The following is a 16,799-nucleotide window of genomic DNA, read 5'->3' as shown; positions in this document are numbered from 1 at the left end:
AACCTCAGGCAGGTTACCCAGTCACTCTGGGCCTCAGTTTCCTCATCAGAGAAAAAAGGCTATAGTATTAGTAGCTGCTTCATAGGATTCTTGAGAAGGTTAAAGGTGCTCATGTCGGCAAAATGTACATAGTAATTCCTCCAAAAAATATTGACTCTACTTAGTGTTTTGTGACCTCATGCTAAATATCAGAGTTGGCCTAGAGAAACTTATACTCTCCGGACTAAATAAATTGCCAGGATTAAGCCAAGAGAAGGGCTTGGCGCTGGGTCTAAATGTGGAATAGAGGATGAGAGCAAACTCGAAAAGCCCCTGGGGCCCCGGTCAGGGGAAGGGGCCCCTGCTGGGCAATCCTGGGAGTGTGTTAATCTAGGTGGGAGGAAAGAAAGGCCTTGAAAGATGGCCAGGATTTTGACAGTGAATTTATTCATATTGTCTTGAAGTGGATGAAGGGGATTTTTCAGGATTGAGGCTTAAAAGCATTCCCAGCAGTGAGAACATCATCTCTGTCCCACAGAGTTTAAGAGGGAAGAACCCTCAAGCCAGATACAGAGGTTTTCACGCTTGCTTAAGGCATTAAGAGAATCAGGGTCAGCATCCCTGAGAGATACTTTCTCCTCCATCACTGTCCCGTCCGAACCCGGTACCTGGGCGTTTCCTAGGAACGGCCTCCAGGCAAAGAGGCTGTGCTTTCTGCTGCTCCCCCCAAGGGGCTTGTCTCCCCCCTTTTAGATGCCGTCCCTTTATCCCCGAGAGATGTGGTTCTCTGTTCTTCTTCCGAGAGCAGGAAGTGTCCCCATGATCTTTGCTTGGGGCCCCATAGGTCCACCTTCATGTCGAGTGTCAAGTCTGTGTTTTCTGCCTCCCTGGGCCCCAGCCTTGAACGGCTGAAACTGTAGCAGGATGAGATGGCAGAACCTCCCAGTTCTGTTTTAATCCTTTCCTGAGCTCATCAGAGATAAGAGTGATAGAGCTTTTGTTTTTGTTTTTTTCAGAGAGGATTAGAGGATGAAGGCCTTTGTGGCAGGATACACCTGAGAAGGGCTTATTAAGGGATAACCACTGATAACCCCCTCTGATCACACACTGACTCTGCCCTCTAGACATTTAATTAACTCTTGGAGAATTTTTTTCTCGTCACCTTTTCTTTCCTTTCTTCTTTCTACCTGCCCTAGATTTAATCAAAGACATACATTCAGCTTACTAATTTATTCATTCATTCAACCAACACTTGCTGAGCACCTACAGAGATCTAAGTTGGGTTCTGGGACAGATACATAGGCAGGTAAGACCTACTTCTTGTTCTTGAGGGGTGTCCCGTAGAGAATGACATGCAAGCAAGCAGTGGTCACGGTCCAGAGGTAAGTGGTATGGTAGCCTTCAGGGCAGGGAGAGATGGCAGTGACTGACTCTGGGGAGGTTTCCATGGAATGAGGGTCTGCATATAGACTTTTCAGGTGGAAAAGGTAGAGAAGGTATTCCAGGCAGTGGGGGCAGCGTGAGCAGGGGCAAAGATACGTCAAAGAGCATGACAAAGGAGGGGATTTCACAAAGTGGGGCGCGGCCACGTGAGCTGGATGGAGCACAGGGAGGTGAGGTGGGGGCTATGGGATGAATTAGGCAGGGTCAGTCCCCGTAGGGGATCTGGCAAGGGCGGCCATGGAGGGTTTTAAGCAGGGGAGACACAGGCCAGATATATTGGTTAGAAATGACATCTTTCCCCTTCTCTGAAGACCGAAACCAACTGTGGCCGGGAATCACTTGTCCTACTTTACAAGATCACCCTGGCAACAGAGTGTCTATTGTACTACTAGCCAGGGAGCTCGCTCTAACAGTCTTTCAACCTTATCAGACATCCAAGGCAGAGAAGAAGCCGCTGAGTTAAGGAGTAGCCATCAAAGGAGTTAAATCAGTACCGCATTTGCATAGGATCACGGTATGCGATTGGTCCGGAACTGTTTCCCCTGCTGGCATTGCTGTCGTAAATACAGTTGGTTCTCCACGTCCATGTTTTTCGCATCCACCATTTCCACCAACCTCAGATGAAAAATATTCAGGTGGAAAAAAAAAATCCCAGAAAGTTCCAAAAAGCAAAACTTGAATTTGCCACGTGCCGAGCGCTACACTGAATTCACGTGAATGAAGTGATGTGTAAGTGTGCCCCACGGGCGGCCTGTGCGCACAGAGTTAGGTGCACGTGCAATGCCTTTGTCTATAGGGAGCGTGAGCATCTGAAGATTTGGGCATCCGCAGGGGTCCTGGAATGAGGCCCCTGCGGACACCGAGGGACCACCGTTCCTACGTTCATAGCTCTGTTCGCGAGTATGTTCCCCGTTAAAACAACATCGTTATTTCTACCCTCTCCCCCTGTACCTCCCCCCACCCCCACACAGAAGGCAGCACAGTGTGGTAGTGTCTTGAGAGGGGTCACGTGTGGGTTCGGATGTTGGATCTGCTCTGTCCTGACTGGAAACTTGGGCGAGTGTCTCCAGCCTTTCTGAGCCTGGATTTTGTTGCTCGTTTTACCACGAAACTTAACAATTGTACCTCTTGCATGTGGTCGCGAAGATTAGAGTTTATACATATTATGCCCCGGTTTGGTGTTCAGCTTGGAGTAGATGCTTAACAAGTAGAAACCATTATTATTTTTCCTCTTCAACTGCATGGAACCTTAGGGCACAAATCGCAGGAAAATGTTTAGATGAGGGTGTTTTTAATCAGGTGCTCTCAGGACTTCCAGGACTAGGTCTGACCGGGTTCGGATCAGAGCCGCCGCCCAGCAGTGGACGTGCAGCGTTCTCGTGTTAGTCGGCCGTCATCGTGTGTCTCAGTACATCACACCTAATGCACAGCAAAGGCAGTTGTGCAAAGAATGCAGAATGCGAAAAGGGAATTTTTCCAGTCGTTCCCATATGGGGGAAACTGTGAACATTATTATTTTATTTATATTCTATTTCAACCTTGTTTTCCCCCTAAATCAATGGGAACGCTCAGGGGAATGAACTCCGGTTTAACTTAGGGGAAAGAGGAAGATCCGAGACGCATTTCTAGCAGCAGAGTGAATGAGACAGGAGGAGTCAAGAAGAGAGAAGAGTTTCGGGGGGTGGCGGGGTTGGGATCTGAGCATTAGAGTCCCCGAGAGAGGAGAAGCTGAGTGAGAGACGTGGGTCTGAGTGGGAAGGCACCCCACATCTGCTGTCTGATGTAAGCACCTACGCAAGTGAGGAATTCCCTCCTCGGTGTCCCTGGCAGATGGTCCTCCACACAGTGAATCCTTTTCTTTTTTACATCACGGCACACATAGAAAATAATGTTTGTGTAACACGGCGGGGAATGAACAAGGCCGCTCACAGGTGGAGGCGACCAGCCTGGGGACTCCGTCAGTGCTGGGCTCTGCCGGTGGCCGTCAGGAGTGAGCGAAGTGGTATCTTGGGCACACCTGTCGCTCCACACGTGTGCTGTGAGAAACTCTGGTCCAGCAGGACCAGAGTAGAGAGCCTCCCCCTCGTCCTCTCAGGCCCTCTGGCGACAGGCGCATGGGGCTGGGCATTTCGTTATCGCCATGGTCAGTGATGACACGCATTTATCGAGTGTGTTTTCCAGAGATCTGTCTTGGACCCTGAAGATACAAAACCTTAAAAGCCATACTTTCTTGCTTTCAAACCATTCTTACAAGGGGGTAAGAGTGCTTCCTGTGGCCACAAAGTAAATGAAACTAGCTGGCCCGGGGCTCCTTCAGGTGTTATTAGTAGAATGAACAGAGAAAGATGCCGTTCTATCTTTGAGAAACATTCAACCCTAATGGAAGGTAGGACCAATAAGTGAAAGAAACAGAAGACGTACGAAGAAGGTCTGTAAATAAGTACAGATAAAAGCCCAAGTCCAGCACTTAATGCTCTGTTTTCTATTGTAGATATTTATAGTCATGACTTTGCTTGCTTGCGGATGGATACCAAGGCCCTTGAGGACTGTCTTTTTTTTTTTTTTTTTTTTTCATTCATCTTGTGCAGCGTACACACTCAGAAGTTTTGAATGAATGTGGATGCTACTATGGGGTGTGCCTAAGTGCTGGGGGAATTCTGGAGTGAAGTGGAGTGGTGTACTTAGGGGGAGCCTCGTAGAGGCTGAGAGAACTCGTGCTTTGGCAGAGGGAGGGGGTGGGAGGGGGAAGGAAGAGGAGCTCGTGGGAGTGGGCAAACCCAAGCGAGTCTCTGTGGCCTCATCGTTCCCACCCCGTTCACTCTCCTTGGACTCTCTGCCTCTGCCGATTGTCAACCTGAACCCTCCTCCTACAGGCCCAGGGGAAGGTACAGCCCCGGGAAGCCTTCCGTGACACCGCTAGCCTCGCTTCTTACTTCATTAAATCAGATAGCAACGTTCGGGGGCCGAGCCCCATGCTCTGGATCTTTAGAAGAAGCGAGAGACTTCATCAAAAAAGGTCTTCAACTTGAGGCAGCTTCCAACCGAGGCCATGAGGCTCGACTAATTCCATACAAAATAACTAGAGGGAACAGTCTAGTGCTCTAAGTACAGGATAGCTGTATAGACAGACGGGCTGGGCAGAGCCGCCTGGAGGCCACAAGCCCTGTGGCCTCCTTTTGTTTCAGGGGCCAAGGGGTGGAGTAGCTCTCAGCCATCGCTTAGCTTTTGACCCTCAGTTCTTCATCCATGCAATGTGGGGTAAGATGCTGTGATTCATTTCAACTCCGAATCTGCAAGGCAAAGGAAGGTTCCAGTACTCATATTAGACTGAATGGAAAATCGTGACTGGTCAGTTGGAGAGGACAGGGACCAGTGGAAAAGCAGTGGGTGATGGGAGCTGGAAGGACTGGTCCTTGAGGACCGTGGAGTAGAGTGGAGAGCTAGGCAGGGGGCGGTGGAAGACCTCCTGCCCTGGTATCAGCAGCACAGTGTTTCTAGGATACAACAAACCCGGTGCAGAGCTCCCCCATTGTAGAGCGTCTGTCAGCCTCATGGACCCTGGGTCCCTCAACCTCAAAGGAGGGGTCTTCAGAGGCTCCTCTTGTCTCCCATTCTCTGAGCTCTTTCTGGTGCCTGATTTCTCAAAAGAGCGTGCCAGGTCTCTCAGCAAACCCCGAGAATGGGCGGAGGGCGACGTGTGTTCGCTGGTCGTCGCGAGACCCATCCGCGTTCATTTCCAATTCAGGCCCCTTGCTTCGGCCAATCCGCATGTAGTGGCGTCAAAGCAACACACTCACCGTTTGCCAGACAGAGCATCGCAGCCCGATGGCTTGCTGGAGGGCCAGCTGTCCTGGCCTCCTGGTGGCCCCAGGAATGTGTGCCGCCCCAGCACCCTGGGTTGCAGTTATAGGGCAGGAGCTTTTTGCTAATACCTTTACATTTTCACTGACCGTAAACACACACACACACACACACACACACACACACACACACACACACACACACACACACACACACACACACACCACACCCCCCCTTACTGCAGAAAAGTTGCCAAATACAGAAAAGTATAAAAAGATGGTTTTTAGTCTCTCTAAACCCTCTCCCAACTATCATCGTTGTTAACATTTTTCACTAGACTAAAGGATTTTTCTCTTAAAATTCATACCTATTTAAACAAACGATTCAATTTTATTTGATGAAAATCTAAAACATTTTATCATAGAAATGGTCAAACATACACAGAAGTAGAGGGAATACAACATTCAGCCCCTGTGGAACCTAAAGCCAGCTTCAGCAGTTACAAGACCCTTAAAGCAGCAGTCCTCGACCTTTTTGGCACCAGGGACAGGTTTGCTCACTCACCTGCCACTCACTTCCTGCCGCACAGCCCGGTTCCTAACAGGATCGGTACTGGTCCACGGCCTAGGAGTTGGGGACTCCCGCCTTAAAGGCTTTGTTGTTTCCGTGTTGGGTTTCTGGGCCAGAGCTCAGAAAGGGAGGTGACAGGATACATATGTGACAGCGATATTGGAATTATTAGGATTTAACCACAGAGGCTTGAAGCACAGCAGGGCCCTGAGCCGCGTGGGTTTCGAGGCGCCGGCTTACGTGGACGGGGCCACGGCTGCCTTCCTGGTCCCTCAGTTTGATATTCGCCCTTGAGTCTTCTCCCCAGGAGAGTGGGCGGGTCTTCACTGACAGGCACCTCGGTGGCGATCACACCCGCGTTGGGGGTGGGGCAGTGCTGGCTCGTGATGCCTAGCGGAGCGCCCGCCTGATCGCCTCGGTGGCACGCCGCTGCCTGTGGACGAGCGTGGGGGTGCCGCTGTGCTCCGGCTCTCCTCTTTGCCGGACTGGCCCTGCTCTGATGTCCCGCTGCTAAGAAAGGAGAAGGAAGGTCCAGGAGGAAGTTCCTCCTGGAGGCGCTTCTGCATCTGAACTAAGGCACTGAACTAAGGTGCCTCTTCGGGGTCGGTCACTGACGGCCCAGGCTGCTGGCTGTCAAGTCTGGTGGCCTGGAACAACCAGCAGTGTGGGGAGCCCTGATTCCTGATGACTTGTGCCGGGCCCTGGTGAAGCTTGGGTGCAGGGGAGACGTAGCATGTTTCTTACATATGCTCCAGGGATCTGGGACGTGAGAAAAGGCTTTTGCCCCCAGGACGGGCGGTGTCAGCTCTTTGCTGGGTGGCAGCAGGCGGTCGTCTCACTCGGAGGTCTCTGTCCTCACTCTCTGCACTGGCTGCCTCCCTCACCCTTCTTTCTTGCAGGGGGGAGGACAGGGAAGGGGCGGGGCTGGGGAGACGGTTGTCATTTACTGGCTTCCATAGTGTCGGCTTTTCTATTTGTTTTTGTTCCCCCCTAGAAGGTGGTCATAAGCTGGGGAGGATGCTCTTAAGAGATCTTGGACTAAACAAGGATGTGGAGGGGTCCAGGGTTCTCAGGAAGTTGACCCATTACAATTCTAGGCTGTGGCCACAGGTTCACTCTAGGTCACTTTGCTCGTTTGGGCCTCAGTTTCCTCTTCTACCAAACGATGTGTTCGATAGTGTGTTCGCGTAACTTTCCAAGACCATGGCCGGGTCGTGGGCCCTTAACTGCCCAGCGGTCGTCGGGCGCGCTGCATCCTGTGTCTCTTTCCGAAAGTGTGGGCGTGGTCAGAGGAGCAGAAGCCGCTCTGCCCTTAGAAACACCTCTGCCCTTAGAAACACCGCCTGCTGTGTGACTTGGGCGGGGTGTTGCCTGCTTGGAAGGTTGGTCAAAACCCTGATGAGGAAGGGGTGCAGTGCCTTATGGCAGATTTCCCATAAACTGACTCGGGAGCAGAGACTCTTGTGGCAGTCATTTTGGAGGGACTGCTCTCAGGAGAAACATGTCGGGATAGGAAAGAGGCAGGAAATGTTAGACAAAGATGTACTTTCCAAAGTTTTAGCCTCAGCCCGATCCTACCAGCAGCTGCAGAGTGTGGATTATACCACAGAGGTGGTCCCACCCAGAGGCAAAGGGGTCGGGCCGTTGATATCCCTGCATCGGTTTTGGGGACAGGTCACCCACTCCCACCCCTGGAACCCGTGGATAAGCATAAGCTCACAGGGGCCGACTTCTGGGAAAGGGGCCGCTGTGAGCCCTGAGCAGCTAACACCCGTAGCCGCTAGGGGACAGGTCCACCTGCTGTGAAGGGGACCTGAGTCGGGGCAGCCCGGAGCCTGCCACATCCAGGCCCGGGAGAGCCAGACGGGGAGGGAGCAGAAGGGAGGTGGGAAAGGGCTATTCTCAATGTGACTTTCTGAGCAAATGTGAGCTCTAAGCAGAGAGAGAACATGGATGACTCAGTGTATGCAAGGAGATGTGATTTCCCAACTAGGCCGACCTAACCGAAGGTTCTAGAAGCCGGGACAGTGTTCCACTTGAGGAGGGGGAGACGGCACCTAGGGAGGGGTGCGAGGCCAGCACAGGGGCACGTGCTTCTGGGGAGCATCCACACGGCGCCCGAGGGCCGCTGTCACCGCGCGGCGGGGCTCCACTCCCCGAGGACGTTCCCGACTTCCTCCTCTTCTGTGACCCCCCACATATCGCCACTTCTTCAACGTAACCTTCTCCTCTCCCTTCTTCATCGAAACCCTTTTTTCCTGCCTTTCTGGCCTCTGCCATCTCAGCCAAGAGGGTTGCTTAGCTTCTCACGTGATTCTCTCCTGTGAGAGCTTCGGCAAACCCCCCGGGCAGGTCGGACGCAGCTGCACGCTCGCCGCGGTTCAGTTGTGCAACTGTTTGTGTGCTCACTCAGTCAGTGTGGGTCTCCCCGTGACGCCGTTTCACAAGGGCCACGACCTGAGACTGTCTTGCTCCTCATTTATCCCCAACACCTAGAAAGTATCTGCCGCACAGTACGTGACCCACAGCTGTCTTGAACGCAATGTGGCATTCAGCTTGGAGACATGGTCTCCAGGTCCCTTGGAGGAGGGGGCGGGGGGGGGGGAGGGGAGCTGTCAGTGGTGCGGCCCGAAGTCGGGGCCCAGGGGACGCGAGTTGCTGGTTAAGTGCCAGGTGCCGGTGTGTTGCCCTTAGGGAGGGTGTTAGGCGGTTGAACACGTCTTCAGCCTCTGTCTCTTTCCCGCCCACTCGCAGCCTCACCGAGTTTTCTCTCCCTGGGGTGATGAGCAGAGGCCTTGCAGAGGTAGTTTTGCCAAACGAATGGCCTGGCCTTTTTGGCGGCCCAGGGGAGCTGCTCCGACCCTCCCTGGACCTGGGCTCCTTGGTTGCTAATTGCAAAGATCTGCCTTTGCGATGCAGCCTCAAGGCCAGTGGTCCTCAGCGGGAAGCTGTTCCTGCCTCCGCCCAGGACATCTGGCCATTCTGGAGACGCTTTCCGTTGTCACAGCTGTGTGTGTGTGTGTGTGGGGGGGGGGTGGGGGGAGGTGAGGGGGCATCTGTGGGTAGAAGCCAGGGATCCCGCTAATGCACCACACAGGACGCAGTGTCCTGGCTGAGAAACCTGCTCTAAGGCACCCCGGGGCTTGCTGGCCTGGGAAGCAGGTGTACCCCAGAAAACACCCCACTTCTTTTTTCTCTGAAAGCACCTCAGAATCAGTATCCTAATTCCAGTCCCAGCGAGCTCCGCCTCCCATTCAGGCGTCTGGGATTCGGCCTCCCGGGTCAGAGCTGCTCCTGCTCCGAAAGGCCTGGCGTGTAAGAGGCCCTTCTGTGTGTTTTCCCCAGAGCCCTGCGCACCCTCCATAGAGACTGGTCCCTGTCCCCAGGGGCCGGGGCTTGGCCCTGCCTGCACAGCCTCGGGCCGGGAGAACCAGGAGCCCTTCTTTCTATCTCTGTCTCCATCTTTCTCTTCAGTCCTGCCCCCCCCCAGCAGCTCCCCCAGGCCCCCGAGATTAATGTGATAATTGCCACGTGCGCCTGTTTACGCAGGGAGTGGGTGCTTTCGCCACCCCCAGTCAGGCAGGTTCCCGAAGGAGCACAGTTCTGCCGTGTGAGGCCTGGTACCCGCTGAGCACTCCTGTGCAGGTGGGCTGCCGCCCCCGACTGTTTTCCCTGTCGTCATCCAGTCATGCATACGTGTGCATGTAACGTGTCACTCAGGGCATCAGCAGGTGATAAAGATGGAGAGCAGCCAGCCTGCCAGGCTAGGGGCTTGGCTGGGTCAGGTGGGAGGAAAGTCAGCACCTGAAGTTAAAAGGACATCGCCCCCCGGGAATAGCACTGTTCCGTCACGCCTGGCGCAGAGTAGGTGCTCGTCAATGGCGTGGAGGGAGGGGGGGGGGCCTGGGTTACTCCCAGCTGCTCCCCAGCTCAGTGTGGGCAGGTGGGTTTCACTGCGAGACTCTCCTGGGACCGGAACCTCGCAGAATGTGTTTGGAAAGCTGTGGGATCTTACTCAGAGACCTTAGCAAGGCTGTCCCCCGTTTCTGAAGGAAGAGTCGCTAGGGAAAATAAAGTGTGATGGTCGTATATGCAGGCAGCTCGTCAGAGTCACAGAAGCAGGGGGGGCACAGTGGAGAAAGGAGGAGAAATTCTCCCTCTCACCGGCAGCCCTCCTCTCTTTCCCCTCCTGCCGGGGCGCAGACACACATGCATGTCCCAGGAGAGGACATGGTCCCAACTGTGGCTGAACCGGCAACTTTCTGCCCAGCCTTCCGCACACTCGTCACGCGGTACCAGGGCACTTGCTACCTTGAGAGTTGTCGATTCCTTTCTTCTTTTTTAATCTCAGAAGACACTTTCAGTGGTCGTCTCTCTCACCCCGGGTCAGTTTTAAGGTTTTAATAACGATGAATCAGAAGGAGATGGAAACTAATTAGCGTCAGAAGGAAGCTCGCCGTTTCAGAGGAGGGAAGTGTGGAGTCCTGCCTGCCCACTTCCTGCTGAGGCATGCGGGCCTCGTCCTGTTGCAGAGTCCTTGATCCGTGGCAGGCACGTGAGGTGAGGGCGAGGCCACCTGGGGAGGAAGGATGGGAAGGGAAGAGCTGGGAGGAAACCTGAGGGAGAGGAGGACGTGCAGAGAGGGTGCAGCAAGTCTATTAAAAGGTTCGTGAATAATCTCGGGAGCTGTCAAGCTGCTTTCTCCAGAAGAACCTTTTAAACTGTCAGTCATCCTTAACAGCCCCCCAGGGCATCGCGCGGCTGGCTCTGGGGTCCTCCCAAATACGCTTTTTCTCCTCTTCTTCCTCTTTTGTTCATCCAAGAGGAGGGAAGTATTGGTTGTTGTATTGGTGTTGTATTGGTTGACATTTTTTTAATAAAGCAATTCAGACAACGCTTCACAAATAGGGGAATATCAGAATGATTTTTTTTTTGAGGGGAGGTGTATTTTAAACACGAAAACCATCTTTTGTAAGTTGGGGTGGTTTATTGATGAATCGAGCAGCTATGCGTGCCAAACACTTTGTTAGATGCCAGGTACAGAAACGGGCGGACAGTCAAGGTTCTCGCTTTGACGTAGGTAGGTTATAGCAAAACCAAAACATTCTCACAAAACACGGAATCAAAAGATACTGTTCGTTTTTGTCGTTGGTGTTTTATAGAAGAATTGGAAAGCACATTCCAGACTCAGGGCCAGCGAGGGGGATCCTTTTATCCTGCATTTCACGAGCTATATTTCGTGATATGTTAATAGGTCTTCTCTGAGAAAGGGGATTCAAGGAATCCCCTTTCAAGGAAATGTGTAAAATGATGGAATAAACAAAGGTAATGTTCCTTTATTGTGGGTCTTCTCACGGGCTAGGGGGAAAACATAATTTGCAGTTTCCCCAGTTTCTTTGGTTACAGAATCTCACTTTCGACAAAACACATGAACATCTTACAGCTCTCTAGTGATGAGAACACAATTTGGGGACTGCTCTTTGCTCTATAGCAATGGTCCCCAACCTTTTTGGCATCAAGGGCTGGTGCTCCTATGAGAATCTAATGGTCGATGATCTGAGATGGAGCTGAGGTGGTGATGCTTGCGCTGGGGGGCGGCTGCAGATACAAGTGAAGCTTTGCTCGCTTGCCTACCACTTACCTCCTGCTGTGCGGCCCGGTTCCTAACAGGCTATGGACTGGTACCAGTCCACGGCCCAGGGATTGGGGACCCCTGCTTCAGAGCATCTCTGGCAAATTCCCAACTGGAATTGCTTTAGTTCTCCTCAAATGACTGTCATGCAGTCACTCCTGGGCCCAAAGTCACCTTAAAGGTCGCGATTTCATCATCGCCGTTGCTGACGCTCATGTTTGTTGGCAACGGAGCCCCAGCGTGGGTGCCGGGAGCAGGCGGTCCTTGCTGACAGAACACTGAGGGGCCGCGGGGAGCCGGTGAGCCACGGAGTGCGTGGAACTTGCTGATCTGGAGCCCCACTGGTGCTCCATCTGCGCTAACCGGTCTTTGCAAGGCGTCGCGTTCGTAATCGTGAGTAAAGACAGAGGTAGCTGTACGAGGGCCATTCAGTCCACCCTTCAGCTTGCAGGAAGGCTCATCATGCCTTAGCTATCTGGGAAAGAACTACCTCCTATGTCCATTAAAATCCCTCGTGGCCCTGGGCATCTATCTAGTTTTTTCGCACCTTCCTTCTGATAATCAGGAGCAGCTTTCTCTGAGGTCTGGCGCACGTCTTCCCTGCTTGCATTTAGCTGACCAGACTTGGTCAGCCCCAAGAATTAGGTCTTACACGCTGAAACGGGCAGATTCCTGCCTTTGCCCCATCGTGTTCAGAAGGTGTTTGTTTCTAACTTTTATTCTTCATTTGCAATCAAATCTGTCTGAACCGCACAGCAACAAAAGATAAGTTTAGTGAAAGAGGTTGTCTCAAAAAGCTCTTTTTAATGGACAAATCTGCCATGAGGTACTAGCTGCCATGACCAGTGGGAAGTGGTAGTCTGTAGATTGACGTATTTAAATGGAAGGCAAAAAAGAGAATGATATGATTTGGGAGAGAAACAAGGTAGAGTGTCGTAGTAGCCCACAGGAAGCATGAAATCAGTGAATCAAAATGGGTTTGCAGAGTTTAGTAGAAGGCAAATCACAGGGACAAGAAACACTTTGCCATAAAAGTCTGAGTTCAGTTGTTTTACTAATTTAGTATGTGAATTTTGTGCAAGGCATTCGATTTTGATGCCTGTTTCTCCCGTGAATTGGGGATAAAATATCTTTCCAGAAATTGAGTTTCAGTTAGGAAAAATGCATATGGTACGGGGAGGGAGAGTCAAAGCTAAGCTTAGTTGAGAAGTTCAACTATCAGGCCTTTCCAGAAAGCGCCCAGACTCTGTTTCAGGATCCTAGTAGGACATCTGCCAAGAGCTGCTTCTTTTGGCTAAGTTGTATGACGTAATGGTCCCTCAGCCCCCCACCATTCAAGGGCCTTGCCTCTAACTTGTAGCATAAGAATCTGGAATCTGGATATTCATGCATGTTTCAGGTCACCGTGTGTTAGCCTTAGAGCAAGCACTCACTTTTCCAATCTAGGTTTATTTCCTGTTTTGTCCAGAGCTTTTCTGGGACCAGGCCTGGGCCAGCTCTGTACTATGTGACTCTGATGGAGGAAAAGCGAGCCAGAGAACTGAGCAGGATGTGGGTGATGTTCATTTCTCCCTGACAACCTTGTCAAGGCCTTTGCCAGCATCTGTGGAATAGAATGATGGACACAGCTCACCTCTGTCTTTTTGAGAATTTATCCAATTAAGAGTGCAAAAGCCTAGAACCTCCATCCCCCAAACTATTAAACCAGTGATTTTTGCATGATCTTGGAAAAGTTTTTGACTTTTCAGGGTTCAGTTCTCTCATCTGTTAAGTGAAGGCGTTAGACTTTTCCAGCTCGAGACGTTACGTGAGGCTGATGCAACGCCCTTTACTGTGTATATGGGAGAAAGAATTAACCAGCAGTAACGCCAAGTTGGGGCTGGAGCGAGGCAATGTTTAACTGTTTGCACTGTGTTTATTACGTTATCCTATGTCTGCAGCTGCAGGAAGAGAGGCCTTCAACTGGCAGATGGTTTCGATGGAGTATTAAGGAACCATTTTTCTTTTTTTCAGACCAATGATGCCTTAGGAGCCACCTGGAATTGGCTGTACTTCATCCCCCTCATCATCATTGGATCCTTCTTTGTTCTCAACCTAGTCCTGGGAGTGCTTTCCGGGTAAGACATGTGTTTCTCCTCTTGGCCTCTTCCTAACTGTAAACTAAGGCTCCTGACTCATGGTGGATTCATTCATTTAAGCTTCATGTCGGAGACATTTACTGAGCAGCCCCTATGTGCCAAATGCTGTTCTAGACGCTGGGAAGGTAGTAGTGAACTGTCATTCTAATCATCTTTATTCTTAGGAATTCAAAACATCTTTAGATCAGGTACAACATTAAATATAGTATCTCCTGAGAGTTCATTTATCCATCCATTCTTTCATTTAGTCACTCAACCATCATAGACTTTCTGTGTCAAACTCTGTGCTGGTTGTTAAGGGATATAAAGTTGAATAAGATAGAGGTTTTACCATCAAAAGATTCTTACTGTGCCATGTACTGGCCATTGGAGCCCATATTTGTGGCTTGGATTAGTGTACATTAGTCAGCAAATACTCAACGTCCCATGCTGTGGCGAGCATTTCCAGGAGCATGCGAAGTATTAGGCCCAGTTCTTGCCTTTCAGAAACGTACTGTTCGAGGTGAGGGCAACACAAACGTTAGACACAGTTAGGGAATCAGAGTTCTGTTACTCACCAGTATAAGATGCAGATCATCTGTTTTGGGGAAAGGACAGATCTGTGTCATCTGAAGTTATCAGAGATGGTGTCGTGAAGGACCAGGATCTTGCTCAAGGTATAAAAATAAAATACGCGTAAACCAAACAGAGGCTCACTGCCGAACACACGCACAAGCCGATGCTGTGGCCGCAGCTTGTGAGAAAATAAAATAGTTTTTATTGCAGGGTTGGCTGGCCAGGGGACAGGAGGCAAGGCTCAAGTCTGTCTCCCCGATCCAAGCTTCAGGGCAAGAATTAACGGGTTTCAGCACCAGAACTTCCTGGACAGCAGGCCTTTCCCTTCTGAAAGGGTTCAGGGGTTCGGGTTCAGGTCATGTCCCGGCGCTTTCGTTCTATGGAAGGAGCAGGGAGGGGCTCACAGGTGTTACTCGTAGGTGGTATATCCAAGAGTTAAACTTTGCTTCTGGGTCTTGTTAGGAGCAGGATAGGACCGGTCTGAGCTGGTTTTTGCAGTTATGTACGTGATAGGATGAAATAGAAACTATGGAGTGAACATTCCAGGAAGGGGAGCACCGCACCATAACCAAAGAGGGAGAAGGAGGACGTGTCCTGGAGAGTGAAGGGGCTGTAATGCGACCAGACTTGATCAGAGTGGAAATCTCACTGTGGGAAACGGAAAGCAGAAAACAGGAGGGCTAAAACGGGGGCAGGTTTTAGAGGGTCTTATATTTTTCTAAGCAAAAGTGAACTTAATTTCTTGTCTGGATGGTATAAATTCTTCAAGTGAAAATTTATGGAAGGTGCTACTGTTTAAACATGGCAGACTGAACTAAGTTGGTCGTCTCATAACTACTAAAATAGGAAATAAATTTTGAGAAGGGCTCAGTGGCAAAAAAACAAGAGTAGAAATGATAGCAGATGAGAGACGTCAACAAAATATTTGAAGAGAGAGAGTGAGAGGTACCTGACTTAGTGGTAAAGCTGAGGTTTGATTGCCTAGAGTGAGGAATGCCAATAAAAAAGCAAAACGGCTGCCCTGCAGAACCCCACAGAGCCCTAGAAAGGCTCGGCGATCAGAGGCACCAGATACGTCTGAGAGCTGGAGTCTGGGTGGTAATAAAAACAAGACGATTCGTCTGAAGCCCTTGTAAGGAACACTTAGAAGCCCTCTCCTAGTACCTTAGACCAGGAGTCCCCAATCCCTGGGCTGCAGACTGGTACCAGTCTGTGGCCTGTTAGGAACCGGGCCACACTGCAGGAAGTGAGCTGTGGGTGGGCAAGCGAAGCTTCATCTGTATTTGCAGCTGCTCCCCAATGCTAGCATCAGCGCCTTGGCTCTACCTCAGATCGTCAGGCATTACATTCTCATAGGAGCACCAGTTCCCGGTGCCAGAACGCTGGGGACTACTGCCTTAGGTATCTTCCACACCCACCCTTCCCCCCAGCCAGAGGTGGAGGTCTTACTCCCTGGAGTCGGAATCGGAGAAGCTGGGAATGGCAACAGCAGGTGCCTCTGAGGGTGGGGTTGATATGTTTTGGTGGAAACAGGAGGGTTAAATCAACGTCCTCAAACTGTGCTTAGTGCTCCCAGCCCACCCTCTGCGGCATGACTGTCAAAAATATAGCCATCTGGCAAGAGTTCACAGCATCTGTGGGGAGTTCACTTCCTCCGTGAGGAAACTGTTGGTGTTAAGAGAAAAGACCTGTGTGTACTGATTTGGAGGGTGACTGGAGAAATGGTTCCCACCCGTCACCTTGAGTGAAGCTCACGATGTTACGTTCCTATGGCTACGGCAACAAACCACCACAAACGACATGGCTTAAAACGGCGAGGGAACTTCTCTCAGGGTTCCGGAGGCTGGAGGTCCAAAATCTAGCAGGGCCATACTCCTTCTGAGGGCTCTTGGGGAGAATTTATTTCCTTTCTCTTTCGGCATCTGGTGGCTCCAGGCAGATCTTGGCCGGTGGCTGCATCACTCCAGTCTCTGCCTCTGTGGTCACGTTGCCTCCTTCCCTTTTGTCCAGAATCCTCTATGGCTTCTTTCTTAGGAGAGCACTTGCCATTGGCTTTAAGGTTACCTGGGTAATTCAGGATGACCTCTTTATCTCAAGATTTTAATTGCAACCGCAAACGCCCTTTTTACAAATAATGTCACATTTATAGATTCCAGGAATTAGGATGTAAGTATATTTTTTTTTGCAGGGAGGGAGTCACCTCATAGCACACTGTACTCACCATGCTACAGGCCCCAGCCATGTCCACAGAGCGTCCAGTAAGCCCTTTGTGCCTTGCTCTTAAATATGAACACCCAGCTGGGGATCATCATTTGAAGAAAATGTCTCAGATGAAAGACAAAAACAAAATAATAAATATAAAAACAGGAGCTCAAGGGAATGTGAATGATGCAGGGAGCAGAAGATAACTTTTAGAACACATAATTGTTATCAGAAGAGGTAAAAGAGAAATAATTTTGTCCACAAAATAACAGATGGCTTATGAAAAAACATTTAGCCATTAAGAGTTCTTGGAAGTGGATGTAAAATAATGTAAAATCCTTATTGATGTAAAATGAATTAATGTAAAAATGAAATAAAAATAAAAAGATAGTAAATGCTTGGAATATAAAATTGATGAAACCACCTACAAAGTACAATAAAAATAAGAACATCAGAGGATAGGTCCAACAATCAATAAG

The 16,799-nt window shown here is 50.5% G+C and overlaps 1 protein-coding gene across 6 annotated transcripts in view; it reads left to right on the top strand.

The window, feature by feature from the left end:
* The window catches only part of CACNA1E (calcium voltage-gated channel subunit alpha1 E), a 318,792-nt gene that overhangs the window by 175,776 nt on the left and 126,217 nt on the right, over nt 1-16,799 (top strand). For all 6 annotated transcript variants that reach the window (XM_036234543.1, XM_016141140.2, XM_036234544.1 and 3 more), the window contains exon 8: nt 13,439-13,542. In XM_036234543.1, the coding sequence (XP_036090436.1) occupies nt 13,439-13,542 (104 nt within the window). The remainder of the gene's footprint in view (nt 1-13,438; nt 13,543-16,799) is intronic.

This window comes from Rousettus aegyptiacus, unplaced genomic scaffold (genome assembly GCF_014176215.1).
Source record: "Rousettus aegyptiacus isolate mRouAeg1 unplaced genomic scaffold, mRouAeg1.p scaffold_m13_p_17, whole genome shotgun sequence".
NCBI lineage: Eukaryota > Metazoa > Chordata > Mammalia > Chiroptera > Pteropodidae > Rousettus > Rousettus aegyptiacus.
This window is presented reverse-complemented; position numbering and strand designations above follow the sequence as displayed.